Consider the following 21,056-nt stretch of genomic DNA (forward strand, 5'->3'; position numbering starts at 1 on the left):
TTGGGTCGAATCACCGATTGAGTTAGCATCTCTTTAACTAGTTTCTTAATTTCGGATTTGAGTTTTGGGGAATACCGGTAGGATCTAATGTTTACTGGTGCAGCATTAGGTAGGAGGGGTATGGTATGATCTAGGGACCTTTGAGGAGGAAGGGTTTTAGGTTCTACAAACAAATCTTGATATTCAATTAAAAGTGCATCAAGAAGAGTCAAATCATGTACCTGCCAAGTGGATGTGGTCGCTGAAACTGTTTCACTTCCCCATTCCTGCTGTTCATTGGCCTTAATTGAGAAGAGTTGGGCTACTTGTGAGATCTTTTTTTTGAATAGCCGCTGAAGTGTTTTTCCTTTAATCATTTTGCAAGTGCCCACCTCCACATTTCCTTGTAACACCACCCTTCTTCCTTCTTTCTCTAGTGTAACCTCCATTTTGTTAAAATCAAAGTTGATTGAACTCACCTCCTTCATCCAATCCACCCCAAGGACAATATGACATCCTCCTAGCTTGAGCAGCCTCAAGTTGGCCTGGTAATGTTCTCCTTGCATTTCCCAGCAAAATCCCACACAAGCGGATTTGCTGATTACTCAGTTTCCGTTGGCCACAGTAACCGAGATTGGTTGGGTGTTGGCTAGCGGCCACTTCATTTGTTTAGCTGTTCCCTCATCTATGAAGCTGTGGGTACTCCCACTATCTATTAAAACCATGAGAGTATTCTCCTGAACCTTCCCCTCTACCTTTATAATCTTGCTACTGGCCATTCCTTTTATAGCGTGTAAAGAGATGGCCCCTCCTCCTTCATCTTCGTCTTCTTCTTTGCCAACGATCTCTTCCTCATCCGTTCCCTCTGCCCCTTCTAGTAAGAGCAACTGTTTTTTGCATTGGTGTCCAGGAGAGTACCTATCCCCACACTTGTAGCACAATCCCGCCATCCTTCTTTGTTCAAAGATCTTATCTCTGGAAGGCAAATTCGAATCATAAGGGGAGGAATTATTTAGATACCTTACTCATGTTCCGCCTCTGAAATTGTCCTTGTTCTGTATTCGTCCTCCTGGTGGTAACATTCTCAAATTCGTTCCCCTGCTTTGCGCCCTTTGCTTCTTCATTAGGGCCTCCACAGTAAGTTCTTGTAGTAGTGCATCTTTGGCTGCTTCCTGTACTGTTCTTGGTCTCATCATCTTCACCATAGATCTGAGGTCATCGCTCAATCTACTGATGAAACTTGATACAAAATAATCCTCAGTTAAGTAAGGATTTCTGTGGAGCATGAGCGACTTCAGCTCTTCGAACTTGAGCTGATAATCCTAGACCGTTCCTAGTTGTTTTAATTTGTTGAATTCTTCTACAATGTCTACCGTTCTTCATTCACCAAATCATTCGCACAATCCTCTAACAAATTTTGCCCACGGGTATCTTTCCCTGACTCTTGACCATCCTTCGAACCATATATCTCCCACATCATTTAAGTATGCGGCGGCCAGATTAACTCTCTGCTCCTCGGTCACCTGGTGGATATTGAACAATTTTTCACAACGTCGAGTCCACCACCTTGGTTTGGTCTCGTCAAACACCGGTAACTCTAATTTAGGGATTGGAAAATTAGAGTGCCCCGCATGAACCATCGCTCCTTGCCATCGATTCATGCCTCTTTCTTCCATTTATCCCGATTCACCTTCCAGTTCTGGCGATCCCATCGCTCGATGGCTAGGGCCAATACCTGGAAGCCAATACCTGGAAGTATGGCATCCAATTGTTCACGTGGTTGAAAATCTGGAGATATCCTTACTTGCGCCTGGCTCGAGAACATTAGCATGAATTGCTGCATCTGATCTCGTACCATATTGCTCTGCTCTCGCATTTCTTCTTGGATCTGAACGCGCATGTCTCCCCTCAAATGATCCGCCACTACTTCCAACTTCTTATTCACGGCTCCGATCACGTCTTCCATATTACCAACCCGTTGTTGCACCTCAGTCACCGTCGCAGTGACTTGTTGTATCTGCATTTCCATTTGCTTCATGCGAGTTCCGTCAGCCATTGCATTTGAAGCTCAGAAGTGCCGGTCAGGAAAGTTCTCTGATACCAATTTGTCAGGTTCCTAGCTTGACAAGTGAAATCGAGAATGGCAAAGGAAGGGAGAGAGGGAATTGGAGAGAATTTTTAGAGGGAAAGAAGAGCGAAATTTAGGAGGGAGAAGGATTGAGAAGGAAACTAATTTCCTGGTTTTATTCAACATGTGGGAAAAGGCATAGATCAACTTCTTTATACTGATCTTTGGCTCAGTTGGCGCCAAAAACGGTTAAGCCTTCTCCCACTTGCCTTACAACTTGCTCGGCACATGCTGGAACATTCCTCCAGCTGTGATTTAACCGAAGCAATTATTTACATGGGCTTACATGGGCTCAGCCCAATAGATTTAGGCCTATTGCCGAATACATTGACCTAAGTATCTAACACCTTCACCTTCAGCATAGGATATTGTACCATCTGCCATAGTTACCTTTATATTTTTCTTACAATGTTTGTAATCAGCCATTCCATATAAGGATCCGTTCGTATGGTCAGAAGCCCCGATATCCACATGGGAAGCTATTCAGCATTTTAGAGAGGTAGCAATTACAAAAATTACCTTGTTTCACATGGGATGCTGTTGGATTAGGTACTTCTACAAAATCTGATGATTTTGTAACCTTTGTTTGGTTCAAAACCTGTTGCAAAAACTCCAATTGATTTGAAGTAAATGAAAAATTTGCAACTTTACCTTCTTCAGCATCTATTGCATAGGCTGTTTGCTGCTTCTTTTGACCTTTCCCTTTCTAATTGGCTGGTTTCCCATGTATTGTTTAGCATGTTTCTCTAGTATGGTAGGGCTTGTGGCAATGATCACACCATTGCTTTTCTTTCTGAAATTCTCCACGAGTTGGTGCTGTTTTTGGTTTAGAAACAGCTGAGCCACTCTGGTTATTAATCTCAGGTGATGCATGGAGCATGACCTTCTTACGGCTTTCTTCCCTCCTAACTTCAGCAAAAGCCTCCTTGATAGATGGAAAAGGTTTTGTTCTTAACAGCCTTTCTCTGACTTCATCTAAGTCAGAATTCAGCCCATGTAGGAAGTCAAATACCCTCTCTTTCTCTATCATTTTAGAATACTTCACCCCATCCTTTGTACACTCCCAACTGATATCATAAAACAGATCCTTCTCCTGTCATAATTCAGATAGTATATTATAGTAATCAGTCACCGAATTGTTACCTTGACGAGTGGTTCTTAGGGCTGATCGAACTTCAAAACTTTGTGTTGTATTCTCTATGTTTGAATAAAGACTTTGGACTGTATCCCATACTTCTTTTGTTGTTTTATAGAACAGATAGGTTCTCCCAATCTTTGGCTCCATGGAATTGATGAGCCAAGCCATCACTATGGAGTTTTCAGCATCCCATGCTTCAAAATTGGCCGCTTCAGGATCTGGTTTTGAAACTCCCCCTGGCAGGTATCCCATTTTTCCTTTGCCTTTCATAACCAGCATGACCGATTGAGACCATTCCCGAAAATTGGTCGGTCCCATTGAGTTTATGTTGAGTGATTTGAAGGGTGTGGTGATCTAACGAAATAGGGGCAGAAACTGGTGGTATATATTGAGAGGTAGTAGGGAAAATAGTTGAGGATTCACTAGTTGGTGAAGAACTAGCCATCTTGGAGCAGATTGGTGTGAAAAAAACCGGGTATACAGATTACCGAAAACCAGGCTATGATACCATGAACACACTTAGAGAACTTAGGAATTAATACCCTCTAAGTAATAGGGTTGAGAAAATATCAATTGCTATACAATTCTCGGTTACAAGGATGCTTTAAATACAACAATTTTACTTATCTACTATGTATTTTACGAGTTTAAAATACAAAAACAACAACAGATAAGGAGAGAAATTTTCTCCAAAGTTTTCTCCTATTTCTTAGGAATAGCTATAGCTTTATCTTTACTTAATTCTTAGGAACGGCTGGCTGTAGCTTTATCTGATCTTCTTCCTCTTATTTCGGTTTTATCTTCTTCTTACCGAGATTAGTTCCTCAACACCTACCATACTGGTGGTACTAGCCTGAATCAATCATACTAGTATACACAGGTACCTGTTAAATTCTGAAAGAGATTGAAAATTTAGGCTCTCTGATAGGACTTGCCTAATAGCTAGCTACTAGCTTTTCCCAGGCTAGCCTAGGAAAAACCAGGGTCTGTGACGCAAAGCAAGAAAAGCTTTGCATCACATAATATTTTTATTTTAATTATACAATTAAAAATTATTTATTTATTTATTTTATTTTCCTTATGCTTTTTGTCAATATGTAATTGAAAGTAACGGTTCAAATAATTATTCATTTTATTTTAAAAAATACACTCAAATTGAAAGTAATGATTCAGTCTGATCATAATATAATTAAATAGATTATTCCTTTATAATTTGCTGTAATTATTATAAAAGCATTGTAACATTATTGTGTCAAATTGTTTGTTTAAAAGCATGTTGACAAGTTTTTAATAGTTTGTATTATTTGTTAATAAATTATTATATATCTGAAGTGGTATCCCCGATCTTTTGGTATCAGTACCACACTGTACTAATAACAAATCCGGTACATTGTCTGGTACAACACAGACAATTATGGTCTGAAGAAACTTCTAATTGAGGCTACCTAGTGTCTTTCGGTGTGGTGGTTAGAGGTGAACATTCATCATGATCAGCCTTGTACTCAAAGGACTATAGCTTATGATCAGTCCAAGAGAGAGGTTTGGGTCAGTCAATGATTACCTTCACATGGGTGGACCAATCCTAGACCTGGAGTGCTAATTGACATTTGGGAATTTGCACCCACCTTAGGTAGGATGATTGCTTGGTAAATCTAATGAAATCCCATGCATAGTGCTGATGTACAAACGTATCATAAGCTATCACTGTACCCATTTGCTCTCTATATCATCCTCCGTGCATAGTGATGCATAACCTATTGTACACTATCACTTTGCCCAATTTCTCTCTCTTGATCATCCAGATTGCTTCAGTTTCTCTCCCCCTTTACACCTTGAAGCATCACTCTAGCGATCAGTGGTATTCTGGAGACCTGTTCCTACCGAGAGACCTGCGACAATGAAAATTTTAGATTTTTCTTGGATGTGTGGATGTTTTGATGGATAAATGTACAGATATGTCTCTATGTTAAGTGTCTTTCATGCTAAATGTATTTCTGTGGCCCATTATCAGAGATATATTATATTCTAATGTTAGCGTCAATTTGTTACTTTGAGAGACTGGTACAGATTAACAAGAGAGGTGATGTGAGAACATTAACTACTTTTTCCTCTACCATCTCAGCCATAAAAGATAATTGTGCTTCTGGATGGTTTCTATGTCAGTACTCTATTTGATCCATTAAATTTCTGTTCTTTGGTCATGTGAGAAACTAGTCCTGGGTTGGTGAGAGAGGCATTGTGAGAACATCACCTACTTCCCTTCCAAGTACCATGTCAGCCACAGAGATAGTTATAAGGCTGAAGTTATTCTCTCTGATGATTTATACTCAAGTACTCTGTTCCATTGTTGCATCTTCTAATATTGTGTTAAATGGCTTAAGCTACAAATGTGCCATGCCATAGATTCCTCCAGGTTCTTATTTTTGTTCAAGAATGAATCATTGATGTCACAACCTAAGCCTGACAATGGTCTTCTTCCAAATCCGATAGGAATTAGGAAGGCGTAGAACAGAGAGAATAAGAACAGAGAGCAGAATTTAGAATGAGAGAGAGAGAGAAGACAAGAGAGTCGAGAGAGGATATAATTCTTTCAATTTTCTCGATATCCCAATGCACGAGGGAGATTGGGAATTTATACAAGGCATTGGAGGAGTAGATTCCTCTGCTGAGGTGGATTCTACACCCTTCCACGGTTTTAACAACCTGCCACTATCTCTAACCTCTTGCACATGGCTCTAAACTAACTATAACAGAAATTATGACAGTAAATTTTTTAAAAAATTCTATAAACCAAGGTCCTACTCGTGACAATTTCCCCCTCCTTAACCAATTTCTAGTCCTCAAGAAATGCTGAGGAGCCTAGCAGACCTTGGAAATTGCTTGAGCAAATCAGGCAAGTACTCCCAAGTACTACTATCTGACGGGCTGTTTTGGCACTTAACCAAAACTTATACAAGTGGGGCTCCTTGCTTGTATATCACCCACCCTCCTTTCTATTATAGCCCCGTAGGCTCCATCGTCTTGTTGATCTCTTTAAGAAGGGTAGGCAATGCAGAACTCACCGGCTGCGTGCCCACCGATTTCTTTAAGAGGGAAACGTGGAACACAGGGTGGATTTGTGATCCTTTTGGAAGCTGTAAGCAATAGGCTACCCTTCCAACCTTAGCCCCTATGGGGAATGGCTCATAATACTTGGCGTTGAGTTTGGACACCTGTCCTTTAGTAATGGGCTTTAGATGAGGATACCTCAACCTTAAATACACCTCCTCCCCAACTGCAAACTCCCTCTCACTTCTCCTCCTATCAGCGAATTGTTTCATCCTATTCTTAGCTGATGCTAACTCCTTCAGTTGTTGTAATACCTTCTTCCTCTATTGTAAATAGTCTTCAATGGTTGCCACAGTAGTTCCTTCCCCTTCAACAGGCAAAATGGGCGGTTTGTATCCAAATAAGGCCTCGAATGGAGACATTTTGAGTGAGGTATGGTGGTTAGAGTTATACCACCATTGAGCCAAAGATAACCATCTATGCCACCTCTTCGGTTGTAGGAAACAAATACATCTTAAGTAGGTTTCTAGGCTTTGGTTCACCCTTTCAGTTTGCCCATCAGATTAGGGATGATAGGCTGTGGACATATTCAATTTGGTTCCCAAAGCCTTCATAAGCTCCTGCCACATAGACTAGTAAAGATCCTATCACAATCTGAAATAATAGACTTAGGAGTCCCATATAATTTCACCACTTGATCCAAGAAGACCCTAGCCACCTCTTGAGCTGTATAGGGATGCGTCAACCCTATAAAGTAGGCAAATTTTGTTAGCTGGTCAACCACTACCAATATATTGTCCTTACCTTCCGATTTTAGCAACCTTCAATGAAGTCCATGGACACGCTAGTCCATGCTTGGTTGGGGATAAGTAGAGGTTGTAATAGCCCTGGGTAAGCCACTGTTTCAGACTTACACCTATTGCAGATGTCACAAGATAGCACGAGGGAGATTGGGAATTTATACAAGGCGTTGGAGGAGTAGATTCCTTTGCTGAGGTGGATTCTACACCCTTCCACGGTTGTAACAACCTGCCACTATCTTGCACATGGCTCTAAACTAACTATAACAAAAATTACAGCAGTAAAATTTGTAAAAATACTATAAACCAAGGTCCTACTCAGTGACAATTGACTGATCAGTTTTTAATTTCCTTCCAAAGTTCTTACTTTTATGAGTAATACTAATATCTGATATTGAAATGAATATTAGCTTGTCCATATTTTTTTATGAACATTCAGAGGCAGAAAAAGGGAAAAAGAAATCTTGTTCATGCTTTAGTCAGGTTTTCATCAATTAAAGGAATAAAAATTGATGACCTCAGTTATTTATCTTCATCTCAAATCAAATTATCATTTTGAAAATTTCATTTATAGGCTGAACTAAAGATCCATAATAATCTTCCTCTTTGGTTGCCTATCTGACAAAACAGTGACCAGTCATTGTTATCATTGATTACGTTGAAGTGATTACTTGTTTAGTGTACTTTCAGTCTGCAAACATCAAGATTTACTTCATACAAACAACATCATATCAAGCCTTAATCCCTCTAGGTGGGGTCTACTAGATGAATTTTAGCTTGCCAATAGTTTTTACCTGTGACCTTATCTTCTGCAAGGCTTTATAACTTATATCATAAGATTTTTCTTGATCTTTCTTTACCTCTTTTGCCAAAAATTTGCACATCCACACTTCCTTCAAGAGCCTCTATTGGTCTTCTCCCCATATTACCAAATCTTCTTAAATGTGTCTCACGCATCTTATCTTCAGTAGAGACCAATCCAACTTTATTACAAATAACTTCATTTTTAATTGTATATTTTCTTGTATGGCTGCAGAGCCATTGTAATTTTCTCATCTCTATTATACTCATATTTTGCACATGTTGGTCTATGCTACCCAATGCTCTGTGCCATATAACAAGTTAGTTTTATAGCTGTTTTATAAAATTTTTCTTTTAGTTTTATCAGAATCTTACTGTCACAAAATGTTGGAAGACACTATTTCATTTGAGCAATCTTGCTTTATTTTTATGAGTAACATTCTCATTAATCTATCCGTCTTTTTGGGTGGTTGGCATAATTGTTTTGTTTACCCATGTGACCCTAAATGGCTTAGGATGTGGCTCTACTTTAAGGTTCAACTGAGTAATAGTAGACTTAGAGACCACATTCATGTTACCACTCCCATCAATGAGACAATGACCATTTTGCAAGTTCTCTCTACTCCTAAAACATGTTTGGAAAAAACTAATTGAAACATTACAATCAAGAGAAAGATAGCTTTGATACTAATTGATGCAAAACCACGTACAAGGACACAAGAATAAACAAAAATTCAATTAATAAACTCAAATCAATATCAATAGATTCAATAATCAAGGCTACTTTCAATTACATTATAAACTGCTATATATAGGTAACTAATAAACAAATCCTACTCTAACTAGGATTCAAATATTCCCAATCTAATTAGGATTCTAAAGGAATCTACTAACTAATGGAAATGAGCTAAATTTAGAAAACAAACTATAGTAGAAAATAAAAAAAAGAAATAATACTAAATTCTATTTCTATGCCTATGATAATGTTAGTGTTCTAAAAGGCGCTAGGCGCTAGTCGGGCGGCAAACTGGCGCCTAGCGCCTAGGCTGCCTAGGCAGGGTCTAGGCGGCGCCTAAAAAATTTAATATATTTTTTATTTTTTTCTTAATATTCTCCCTGCTGCAGCAAGCAGCAAGCAGCAAGTTGGTGCTACTTGCTGCAGCAAGCAGCAACGCAAGCTTGCTGATGCAGCTTCTTCAATGTTTTTTACTAAATAACTAGAGGTGGAGGAAAATGGATGCAAACCAGAGGAAGACGAGATCGGCGACGAGAGATGATAGCTAACAGATGAGATTGGTGGTGACGAGAGAGAAAGACCAACATGTGAGGTCGGCGGCGACGAGAGAGTAGGACCAAGAGAAGAGATCGATGGCGGCGGCGAACGACCAAGAGAAGATCGAAGGTGAGAGAGAGAGAGAGAGAGAGAGAGAGAGGGAGGACCCGCGATAAATGACCAGAGAGAAAGGGAAAGGGAAAGGGGAAATAGAGAAAAGGAAGGGGGAAATAGAGAAAGGGAAGGGGGAAATAAGGTCGACCCAGAACGCGCACGACCTAGGTGGCCCAGGCTGCGCGCGACCTAGGCGGCCGCCATGGCCTGAGAGTCAGGCCGGCGCCTAGGGGTGCTGACCAGCCCTAAATTGCCGCGGCCAGTGGTCGCCCAACGCCTAGGCGGCTGTTTAGGCCGAATTTTCGAACATTGGATAATGTTTTCCAAAATATTTGCTTATGTTTCTCATTACTTATATTCTATATATTGGGCGTTCAATTTTCTCAACTCGATACATTTAGATTCTAAAGTGTCCCTCCTTATCTTGACTGTAGTATTCTTGCTTTCTTTTGTCTCATCCACCAAGATAACACAACATTGCACAACAAGATATCAAGTCTTAATTCCTTTAAATGTGGCCTGTGACCTGAATTCTAGTTTTCCAATAATTTCTATCTATATTCATATCTTTTATAAGACCTTTGTAATTGATATTGTACCTAAGAGTTTTCCACGAAGTTTTCCTTGGTTTTTTCCAACCTCTTTGGTTGGAGACTTCTTTCATTCCATTCATTCTCCTCACAAGAGCTTCTGTTTTTTTTTTTTTTCTCTCTCTCTCTCTCATGATCAAGCCATTTTAATATTGTTTCATGCATCTTGTATTTAGTAGGAGCCACTCCGACCTTATTATGAGTAAAATCATTTCTAATTTATAGCCATACATCCATTGCAAGACCCTTATCTATGCTATGCTCATATTTTTGCACATGTTGGTGTTTTACTAAACATTTTGTGCCATACAACAAAATGGATTTTATAATGTCTTTAAAATTTTCTTTTAACTTTAACAAAATCTTACCGTCCAATAAAATATTGAATGCACATCTTCATTTTCACTATCCTGCCTTAATTTTACAAGTAACATCCTTATTAATCTGTCCATCTTTTTGGATGATTGATCCAAGATATGCAAATCGATATTTTCTTGGAATGACTTGATCTTTAAGTCTCACAATAACTTCATCCATACTAATATTTTTACTAAATTGCATTCCATATGTTTAGTTTTCAATTTGCTTTACTTAAAATCCCTAGATTCTGAAGTGTTTTTCCATGTTCCAAACTTAGTGTTCCTGCTTTCCTTTGGATATAGAAAAACAGTTATGATTGGATATGTACAGTGAGTTTATTCATTACTTGGGGAAAGAGATAAGGGTTTAATGCATATCTTTGATGTAATTCAATTGTAATTTAAAAAAGCTTCAATGTCTCCTCCACATATTCTAACACGTGTTTGTGGTTCATTATACATGTTTCTAATAACCTGTAATTGACGATAATGATACAACACCACACATAATTGATGATAATGATACGAACACCACATGTAAATCCTTTTGTTTATCCCTATATTTTTCCATTTGGTGCCACAAGAGGTACATAGTTTTTGCTGTTGATCTACCAGACAAGACATTTTAGATACACTGGCTTCTCATCTTATCCTTTGTTAATTAGTCTTTCTCAAAGTTTCATGGTGTGGCTCATTAGTTTGATTCCTATATAATTTCCACAACTTTGAACATCTCCTTTCTTTTTATAACTAGATACTAAAGTTCTATTTCCCCATTCATCCGTCCCTTTTGATTTAAGGATCATAGCAAATAACTTTGTTAACCAAAAATGCTCTCTTCTCCTGTGCATTCCATGCTTCTATAGAGAGATTATCCGTGATTCAACTACTTTATTGTTCTTCATATTTTTCAACGTTTTCTTTATTTTGTTTGGGCAAATACATCTATAGAACATTAATTCCGATCTTCTTTAAAGTTATTAAGATATCCCAATATAACACTTGTTTTTCCACATTCAATAACTTGGAGGATTATACCTTCCATTTCTCCTTAATTGCCCCTTAATTTACTAGTACCTTTTGGTTTTCATCTTTTATTCATTTCAGTGGGCTAAATCCCTTGTTTTTCTTCTCTTGCTTTAGTTAGTTTATACATATATATATTTTCCCCATCTCTTGTGTCAAGTTGGTATAAATGTTCATAAACTTTTGACTTTGTGTCATTAGCTGTGTTCATTGCTTTCTTAGGCCAAAATATATATTTTTAGGTTTTTTTCATTACGGCATGTATGTAAAGTCTTGTAGACTCTTAGTTCTGATTTTTCCCTGTACCTCTTCATTCCACCACCATGACCCTTTTTGATTTGGAACTTTTCCCTTCAATTCTCCTAGAACTGTTCTTGCCATATTTTGACTAGCAGTAGCCAATTTGTGTAAACAAATCAAAATTGAAATTTGATGTCTTGGTTCTATCCTAGGTTGTTGAGTCCATTTTTGTGATACGTGTTATGTAGTGCACTCTAGCATACTATTGTGTTGGATTTTGTGATGCACCATTTCTCACAATGGTACTTTGATACTCATTGCAAATAAATCCAAAACCCTATACCAGGACTTTTCACCATTTCTCATGGTAGGATTTTGATATTTTGTTCCCTTGTGGAAAATCATACTTGCAAATTCCTCGAACCTTTGTTCTGCTGTCATTGAAGATTGTTTTCTATGAGTTCAGGAATTGCTGAATTATTTTTGGTATTGTGTATTAGACCACTGTTGTAACTACAAGACGGGTTCTGGAACGACTTGCTCTCCATTATGTCTCGCAGAGGATGGCATGGAAGCTTCTTAAAGGTTTTTGCATTTCTTAACCTCGTTGAAGGGCTAGTGTGGATGATTTGTCCATTATTTGTCCACTTTCTTAATTTTATTACAAATGAATTCGACATTTCAAGCAACTAATCATTACAATATTTCACAGATGTTCCCAAATCAGCTGCACGTAAGGCTGAAAGGGGGATGCCATCTTTAGCTTACTTTTTCAGCGTTAGCAGGACAACTTTCCGAGGTCCAAACATCCTATTCAGTTCCCTCCTTTCAGTTAGCCTTTTGATCTCACAGTTCAATAAACCATTGTTGTGTCTGAGCAGGGCATCTTCTTGGAGTTGCAGCTTCGTGGCTTGTCCAATTTGGAATTGAAATTTACCATTTTTTCTCCGACATGTTAAAGGAAGAGAACGATAAAGCTGATAGGACAGAAAGAGTCATAGTTCTTGGGAAGAAGGTGTATGGTACTACTGTAAGGTGCAGTGCTTCGCTGGTTTTTGCTTCGATTGGAGCAGGAATAGGTGCAACCCTCTTTCGGCCGTCATCTGGTCAGTGGATTGGTAAGCACATCGCCAAACCTCACCAGATGGAGGATCTCATTGCCTGCAAAACCATCGAAATCTAACCATGCTCTGCAATTTGTCAGGTTCTAATGCTATGCATGCATTTTGCAGGCTGCGCTCTTGGAGATTTGGCGGGGCCTGTCATTGTATCATATTGTTTCGACAAAGTTCTTCACACAGAACTTTGAAGCATTATCCTTGACACCTCCTTTCAATAAGGCTGACTTAATTTCTCTCTCAAAATTTGCTGCATTTACCAGAACCAGAACTTACTAAATCAGGTTGTTGAAGAAGCAAAAACCTACAATTCCTGGAGATTCTGCCTTAAATACCATTAATTTACTTTGCATAGGATAAAGGTATTGACAACTGCTCTCCTCTTTGTCATCATACTCTCTTCAGTTTTGGATCTTTTGGGGCTTTATGAAAATGTACAATTAATGGGCAGATATGGAGAAAACTGAAATGGATGGAGGCTTTACAAAATTGTTGCATTCTCAAGCTTTTGTTTGCAAGCTTATGTTATGTTAGTACACTGGTTATTTACTGATTTATTGCAGGTGGGTCAGTTTAATATACTGATTTTGTGTCTGGTATTTCTGTAAAATTTTTATGTTTGTATCTATTCAAAAGTATATGTTTTTACGTCTCCTCACAGCATAGCCAAACAGGTTACAAGTAGTAATTACACGTTTTAATTTCACTAATTATACATCTTTAGTTAGGGTGGGGCTGGGGGTTTGATGATTTTTAAATCTTTTCTACTAGGTAACTTAGTATCCTTTTATGCATGAAAATCAATTCAGTCATTGTGGTCGGATTCTATTATGAATTTTTTACCACATTTTTTATAGGTCTTTTTATCTCTTATATCTTAGAAGTTAGGTTATGAAAAAAAGAATGAACCATGCTAGATGTATAACTTTTTTGTACATCTTGGGTTATATAAGAGGGTATTATAACTAAAATATCCTTCGCCTCACATGCGTCTCATGCGCCTAATGAGGGATTTTTTTGTCATTGGTATACCTTTATGTGTATACAAAGGTGCACCAATAGTATTTTTCAAAAAGAATTGAAAATAAAGTATCAGTAACAATTAATTTTTTTTACGAGATAGTTCATATTGATTTATTATGCATATCTGCATCTAGCATTGGATAGATCTCATATAATAATTGTCTCAATTCTTATCTTATTTTTTATTTTATTTTTTTTTGAAACAATATATGGTAATGAATGGTGATAAATTTTATTTTTTGATTTTTTTAATTTTATTTATTATCTCATATCCAAGACTTATATACATATCAAAATATAAAGTTCACCTCCATTTCGCGTTATCAAAGGCAAGCTAGCGTGCAAAAGTTGTCCCATCTCCATTAAAATCATTTCCAACTAAAAGGAGTATTTCTAGTGCAAGGAAGTTTTTTTTTTATAAAGCTCTTAAGGTATGAGTTGAGTGGTCGGATGAGTAATATGTTAGTGTCAATTTGGTGAGTTACGAATTTAATTTGCATTCTGCGTAAGGGTTAAAGGTTTAATTTGTAATTTACCTCTCCTAACGTAATTAAGGGCATGGGGATTAGGATCGCGTAAGAACGGTGATTTCAAAATTTCCTTTTATAAGGATAAAATGAAAATTTCTTTTTTACACCATTTGAATCCATGACCTATTTATTATTAATAAAAAATTTATTTTGTTATTAATTTTTTTTATGCAATTACGATATTTGTCTTAAGACATGTATTTAGTACTCGCAATTTTAGTGGTATATGAGATATCATGGTTAGGTGTCGTGAAACATTATTTCATCAAGAATGAGATGTTATAGTAAGTTGTCACTAAGTTATCACGAAAGATTATCTTATCAAGCAAAGAATTCATAGAACTATGATTTACCCATTATCCAACTCCACTAATCACATAAATTTGAAATTGAGTTTATAAATGCAACCATCTATGCTATCTCTATTACCCTTTCATTCTCATTTTCAATTTTTTATTCACTCACTTGCCTACTAAGTTTGGTGTCAAAGGACCCTTTCAAGAATGGCAAGGGGCTACTCCATGTCTTGCAAGTCAAACATGAGTAGCACTCCTAACAACTTTTATCTCCCATAAATATATTGGTGGTCAACTTTGGCATCGGAACACTTAAATGATTATAAAATTTTAATTGATTTTGACGAAAAAATGACAAAAAAAAAAAAAAAGAGGAGGAAAAATTGAACATAGAACAAAAGAACCCATGTAATTGATCATTCAATGCCCAGGTTTAAAAGATCTACCAAATTCACACAAAAATCCTTTGAAATTTCTTCTATATTGTGTTACCACTAAGCACATACATTGAAGCCAAACTTGACAAGAAGTCTCAAGTGTCCCAAATCATCACAACTGCAATCACCCCAACGCCCAAAAGGGCTGCCAAGAACCTGTAACGGGCAGTGTCAACTAGCACTGGCTTTTGTGGAGAGTACCCTTTGGACAACAGATGATTAATGGCCACATACACGAAGACACCACAAGCAATGCCCATCGAAATGGCATAAATCCAGTCGGCCACGGCGCCCTCCGTCGTGGCGTCTATGATGATCCCAATGGCCACGCCGATAGGGCTTGAGATCGCGAACGCGAAGGCGTAGGCCACACACGACACCAGGGGGCGGTCCGGGATTATCCTGAGCAGGGCTATTCCCATTGCAATGGCTGCAAATATCTTGTGCAGGCAGACTGTCCATAGAGCCTTCCAAGCATCGGCCTTTGTTTCTGCAACCCCAATTGCGATGCCCTCGAAGACCGAGTGGAAGCACAGGGCAGCTATTAGCAAGACGGTATCGCCAACCGATCTGGCGGCTGTAAGCGGGGTTTTGGCTAAGTGATTGTCTGCGCTATTGTGGACCTGTCAAAACCCATCAAACGGGCCCTTTAGTCATCGCTTTGGACTTTATAGGGGAAAAAGCCCTAATTCTATGGCTTAATCTTCAGTATGCCGCCTCACCTGATTTTCAGACTGTGAAGACCTGCCATTGCCATGACCTTTTACAAACAGAAAATATGTCTTTAGAAGAAACAAGGCACCGAAAACAGTCAATATATATTGCTTAGCTTTGAATGAATTTCTATGGTTGATCTTTGGAATGTTTATATATAAGATAAAATTAAGTGTAACCAACTTAATCAACAGCTGAAACATTCATCTGAGTGATTGCTAAGTTCTTCTCTGTTCAATGACTTCTTAACCGGGAAGAACACTCAATTGGATCCAACAAAGTTACCATGAAATTTGAATCTGTTGCTTCATCATCTTTCAGGAAAATCATGAGATTCTAAATGCTTTTCTCTATGCTAAGTCGCCTGTTTTCCCAGCAATCAAACAGAAACCAAAATCAAATTACCCCAATCTCACATTGTCATAAACCAAAATCCCAATCAAACAGAAACCAAAAATCAAATTACCCCAAAGCAATCCCACATCGTCATAAACCCCAATCTAAAAAACTGTCTTACGTATTCTGCCAATAATATTATCAAACAAAGAAGTGCATATTCTGTTTGGCCGCTCAGAAAAGGCACCAAGAAAACAAATTCGACCCAAACAAATTAAAATCCAAAACACACAAACCTTGAAGCTCGACGTCTCCATTGTTGGACCCATTTCCCTGCTTCCCGTAAACATAAGAAATCAAGCAATCAGCCAACATAGTGAGCAAATACCCAGCGCTAGCCAGCATGAACGCGAACGGGTATTCTTTGCTCGTCAAGTCCCCAAAAGTCGCATTCGAATCGCTGAGAAAATGCATGAGAGCCGTGCCCAGAAACACGCCGCCGGCAAACTGCGTGCCCAGAACCAAAAAACCCTCGTTCCATTTCATGAAATAGGGTGACACGCCGCCGGCGAACGTGCCGGCGAACACGATTATCAAACACCATATCTTCACCAATATCAAGGACCCCTCCCGGAGATTGGGCTTGCCGGCCTCGGCGTCCACATCGGAGTCGTCGTGGCCGCCGTGGGCGGCGGCAGAGAGGACGAGAAGGAGGAGAAAGAAGAGGCGGGACATGGTAGAGATGGCGGAGACGGGTTCCGGACGGCCATTTTTATAGATTTGGTGGCGAGTGGTCGTTGGAGGAATCGAAGGTAGGATTGTAGTACAAAGACAACGACAGATCACGGGAGAGAGTACTACAAAGATGACAAATCAAAGAAGATAATCTTTGAGTAATTACGTTTTATTGTCCTAGTTTGGGTTATTTACACTTTGCCTCGGGTATACTTTCAAAGTGTTGACACTTGTTCCCCCCTAAACTTGTAGCCTTTTGACCACCCTATGTATTTTTTTTTAAATAAAAATACCATTTTAATATTTGCATCACTTTTATTCCACGTTTTTCTCTTTTCCCTATGTTAGAAATAAAAAGTGAAAATTTTTAAAAACTTTTGAGAAAATAAAATTCAATTTTTATTTTTTTTAAAATTATAATTGTTATATTTTAGACATAATCTTACTTAATTTATGGGAGTTAGTTTTTATGAATCCTTAAAGAACTAGTGGAGCAAAACCTAAAATCCCTTCATTGTCAAAAAAGAAAAAAAAGATTGGTGTCTAGTAAGAAGAAAACAAAGAACAAATATAAAAGAAAAAAAATAACCTAAAAAAGTTCTAAAAATAAAATACAATTATCAAAGATATGTACATTTAGGTTAAAGTTCATCAATTTTTTGTCTTGTTGACTTTCACAAAACTCATATGGCCTTGTCATTAGTGATTCCTCTAATCTAAGAGTGTGTTTGATTGCATATATTTTCTATGGAAAATATGTAATCATTACATATTTTCTATAGAAAACAATCAAACACTCCTAATTTTTCTATGAAAAAATATGTAAGGTACAAGCATTTAAAGCTTTTTTCTATGGAATTCATTTTCCAAGGGGATGAGATGGTTTTTGTTTTCTAACTAATATTACCTAGAATTAAATTCTAGGTAATATAATCAAACACAACCTAAGAGTTTTGTTGTGAGCAAAGTTGGTCCTAGGTTTTCTAAGACCTAGGGCAAAATTTTTCAAGTACGCCCCTTTATACAAATTAAATAAAAAAATAAAAATTATCAACTAATTAATTTTATTAAAATTATAAGAATTTACAAAAGAGAAGGAAAAATACTTTAGGGCCTTATTAAAACTTTATTTGGAGAAAACTCAATGGGACAAAACCGCAAACGAAGGAAAAAGAGTACTCCGCATTGTAAGTATTGCATTAAAAAATGAAAACTACATATTTGAATTCACATGCTTCAAATATTCTTTTGTTATTTTTTTTAATTTTTTATATACATATATACATAGACTTAAATTTTTTTTTTGAACTCCTTCAGTTATGGGCCCTAAGCTATAGCCCTGGTCCAAAACTAGCTCTGGTTGTGAGAGTCTCAAGTCGAGACTTTTGAATTTAATACATAAGTCGTGATCAATTCTTAATGAGTCTTGTAATTATGACATTAAAGTCAATAGATGAAAATTGGTGACAATCAATAATTAGTGAATAAAAAAAAAAAAACACGACATTAATGATAATATAAATTTTTTTCTTTTCACCATATCCTTCACATCATTATATATATGACATTAAAACAAGTGATTTTGACCATTTTTTATAATTATAATAAATTATAAAAATTAAAAATTAGGTATAACATTATAACAAACGTAAAAATTTAATATATTATTTTAATTTTTTTCTATAAATAAGAATTTAATTAAAAAAATCTCAAATCATCTATAGGTTAATGTTAGGGCTGAGTATCAAAATTAAAATTAAAAAAATATGAAAAGATAGATTTATACTACTATTTTATATTTACATTTCTCATGTCACAGAGAATATATATTCAGAAAAAACTTCAATCAGCTTCACTTTTTTTTTTTTTTAAAACCATCTAATCATTCACGTCCCTAAGTATTAATTTGGCTTTAGACTCAAATATTATCATTTGTGATGACAACCCTCTATTACTCACCAAAAAATTAATTAAAGTGCAAAAATATACTTATAATTCGAATCATCGTTTTTCGTGAAAGTTGATATTTATACTGTCAATCTCTAGTTATTAAGTAATTCAAAATAGAGTCGTAAACAACGAACATTTTTGCATACCATCAATTCATACACTTCCCTAAGTATTATTTTAGTATTTTATACAAATATTAATATTTACAATGTTAATTATGGATCATTCACCAGAATAATTATTTAGAGTACATAAGCATACTCATAATTAGAATCACTATTTTATTATGTCAACCTCCAATTAGTGAACAATCCAAAACAAGCAGGTAGTATAATTTTGATCAGCCGGAAGCCATAAAAAGTGACACTGAAGTTGCATTATACGTACGTCCCTTTCTTGCAGACAGATGTTAACTGGTTGGGTCCAACGAAGACAAGTCCATGCTTGTCAACATAAGGGCAGCGTGCCATTTGGGCCAAGAAGTGGAGACTGGAGAGGATGTTATTAATAATTTAAATGGGTAAATTGTCCTCATGCTACCGTAATCTGGGTTAATTTCAAAGAGCTCCCATATAGTTTAGAAATAACTCTCTTTAGTCTATGTGGTTTGTATATTTTGCTTCTAGACCCTTCTCTTAAATAATAACGTTAATTAAATTGTAATTATATATCGTATTAACCTAAATTTAACAAGAAAACAAAAGGCAAAAAAGCAAAAAAAAAAAAAAAAAGAAAAAAAAAAAAAAAAAGAGAGAGCCATCCCTAATGGGTTCCAATCTATTGACGACTAGAAGAAAGAGAGAAGAAAAAGAAATGGGCAAGGATGATTGATAGAGTAGATATGGGTAAAGATGTTTGTTTTGCCATGGTAGTGGAGATGAGTCAGCTAATGGTGATAGTTTTGATGGTTTGCGAGATATTTTTATTGACTCTAGATCTTAACAACTTGTTATCGAAGTCAACAATGAATTTTATTACAATAACTCGTTGATTTCAAAGAGATGATAGAGTTATAGAAAGAAATAAGTGGTGAGAGTTTTAGATTCTGGCAACCCACCATTGTCAACCATGGCATTAAGGATGAAAGGTAGTAAAGGCTAGGGTTTTGCTAAGAATGAGATGTGTTAGTGATGGTCAAATGGAGAGAGATCAGAGATTGAAGATGGAGAAAAAGAATAACAGAGAGGCAAAGATGGTTGATAGAGAAAACATGTTCTTCAGTTGTTTGTTAGGGTTTCATCATTGTCTTTGGTTAAAGAACAAAACCTATTATTCGGTGTTGTTTTTTTTGTTAATTTATTGTTTTTCAATTTTTATTTTGTTTAGTTAAATGAGTTTTAAATTTACTTAATTATCATTTAATTATCTTAAGCTCGTTTCATTAAGATTTAAGTAATGGAGTGAATAACAAAGGGGATGTCACAACAAAAAATTTAAATTAGAGGAACCTTATTACCATTTTTAGAACATAAGAAATCTCTATGCAAATGATTCAAACTATTGAGAGTCTGATTGCAATTTATCCAATTTAAATTGTGTGGGATTATTTTAACTCTTCTAGCTCAATATTGTTGAATATTGGATATAGGGCTCAACAAATTTATTCTCAAAGGATAATTTCCAATTTAGCAACAAAAAGTAAATCTATATTACACATTAGAGTGTTAGCCTTGTTGGCGTGTATTTTCAAGAAAATAGCAACTTATCGCCACAAGGGAGACCTTTGTAGTATGTTGTTTTAAGATAACTATTTGATACTTGAGTTTGTCAATATTAAAAAAGATTGCAAGATAACGAAAAGCTCCAAAACGAGTTCTAAGAGAGCAAAGAAAATAAGGTTGCATTCTCTTTGTTGTTTTCAGATCATTTTTAGTTTTTAACTTTTTAAAATAATGAAATTACGTTTACTTTGTCATTTTTAAAAATATATTTTTGAAAATAAGAAAAATTTTTGTAAAGGAAACCTAAAATAATAAAATGTTATTTTGGTTGTTTTTAATCAAAAAGATCTCTAAGTCTAAGACATGGAAAACACAATCCATTTTTCATGTTTTGGCTCTAAAAAGGAAAAGAGAAAAAAAGAAAAGAAGGAAAAAAAGAAAAAAAATTATTCTTAAATTTTAAAAATAAAATTATATATTTATTTAAAATTTAAAAAATACAGTATGTCTATATTATAATTAAAAATATAGGATAACATATAGTATATTATTAAGTATATTACATAAATTATGTATAATAATATTTAATATAAATTATCACTGAGATGTTAGTAATTTATTATTTTATTTTAATAGTAAAATTTTATTATTTAATAATCAAATTTATTGAATAAAATATCATAAAATAATTTTTTTCAAAACTCTAAAGTAAACGCGTTTTCTAATTTTTTGTTTAAGAAACAATTTTTTAAAATGACAA

At 36.1% G+C, this 21,056-nt stretch overlaps 2 protein-coding genes across 3 annotated transcripts in view; one reads left to right on the forward strand and one right to left on the reverse strand.

The window, feature by feature from the left end:
• The window catches only part of LOC127792136 (uncharacterized), a 39,169-nt gene extending 25,974 nt beyond the window's left edge, over positions 1-13,195 (forward strand). Inside the window, exons 3-7 of one of the 2 annotated variants that reach the window (XR_008021090.1) lie at positions 11,997-12,081; positions 12,209-12,295; positions 12,378-12,614; positions 12,729-12,976; positions 13,066-13,195. Coding sequence is in view for 1 of the 2 variants with exons in the window: in XM_052322505.1 (XP_052178465.1) it covers positions 11,997-12,081; positions 12,209-12,295; positions 12,378-12,614; positions 12,729-12,805 (486 nt within the window). In the remaining variant the exon portion in view is untranslated. Of the gene's footprint in view, positions 1-11,996; positions 12,082-12,208; positions 12,296-12,377; positions 12,615-12,728 lie in introns of both variants that reach the window. The other variant, XM_052322505.1, reaches the window with a different exon arrangement.
• Positions 13,196-14,853: 1,658 nt separating this feature from the next.
• LOC127791354 (zinc transporter 2-like) lies at positions 14,854-16,746 on the reverse strand. Its single transcript, XM_052321169.1, has 3 exons — positions 16,247-16,746; positions 15,623-15,660; positions 14,854-15,523 (listed from the first exon to the last, which is right to left on the reverse strand). The coding sequence occupies exons 1-3, from the start codon at positions 16,683-16,685 to the stop codon at positions 14,996-14,998; spliced, it is 1,005 nt and encodes a 334-aa protein (XP_052177129.1). The 5' UTR covers positions 16,686-16,746; the 3' UTR covers positions 14,854-14,995.
• Positions 16,747-21,056: the final 4,310 nt, after the last annotated feature.

Source organism: Diospyros lotus, chromosome 15 (assembly GCF_014633365.1).
Source record: "Diospyros lotus cultivar Yz01 chromosome 15, ASM1463336v1, whole genome shotgun sequence".
NCBI classification, from domain to species: Eukaryota; Viridiplantae; Streptophyta; class Magnoliopsida; order Ericales; family Ebenaceae; genus Diospyros; species Diospyros lotus.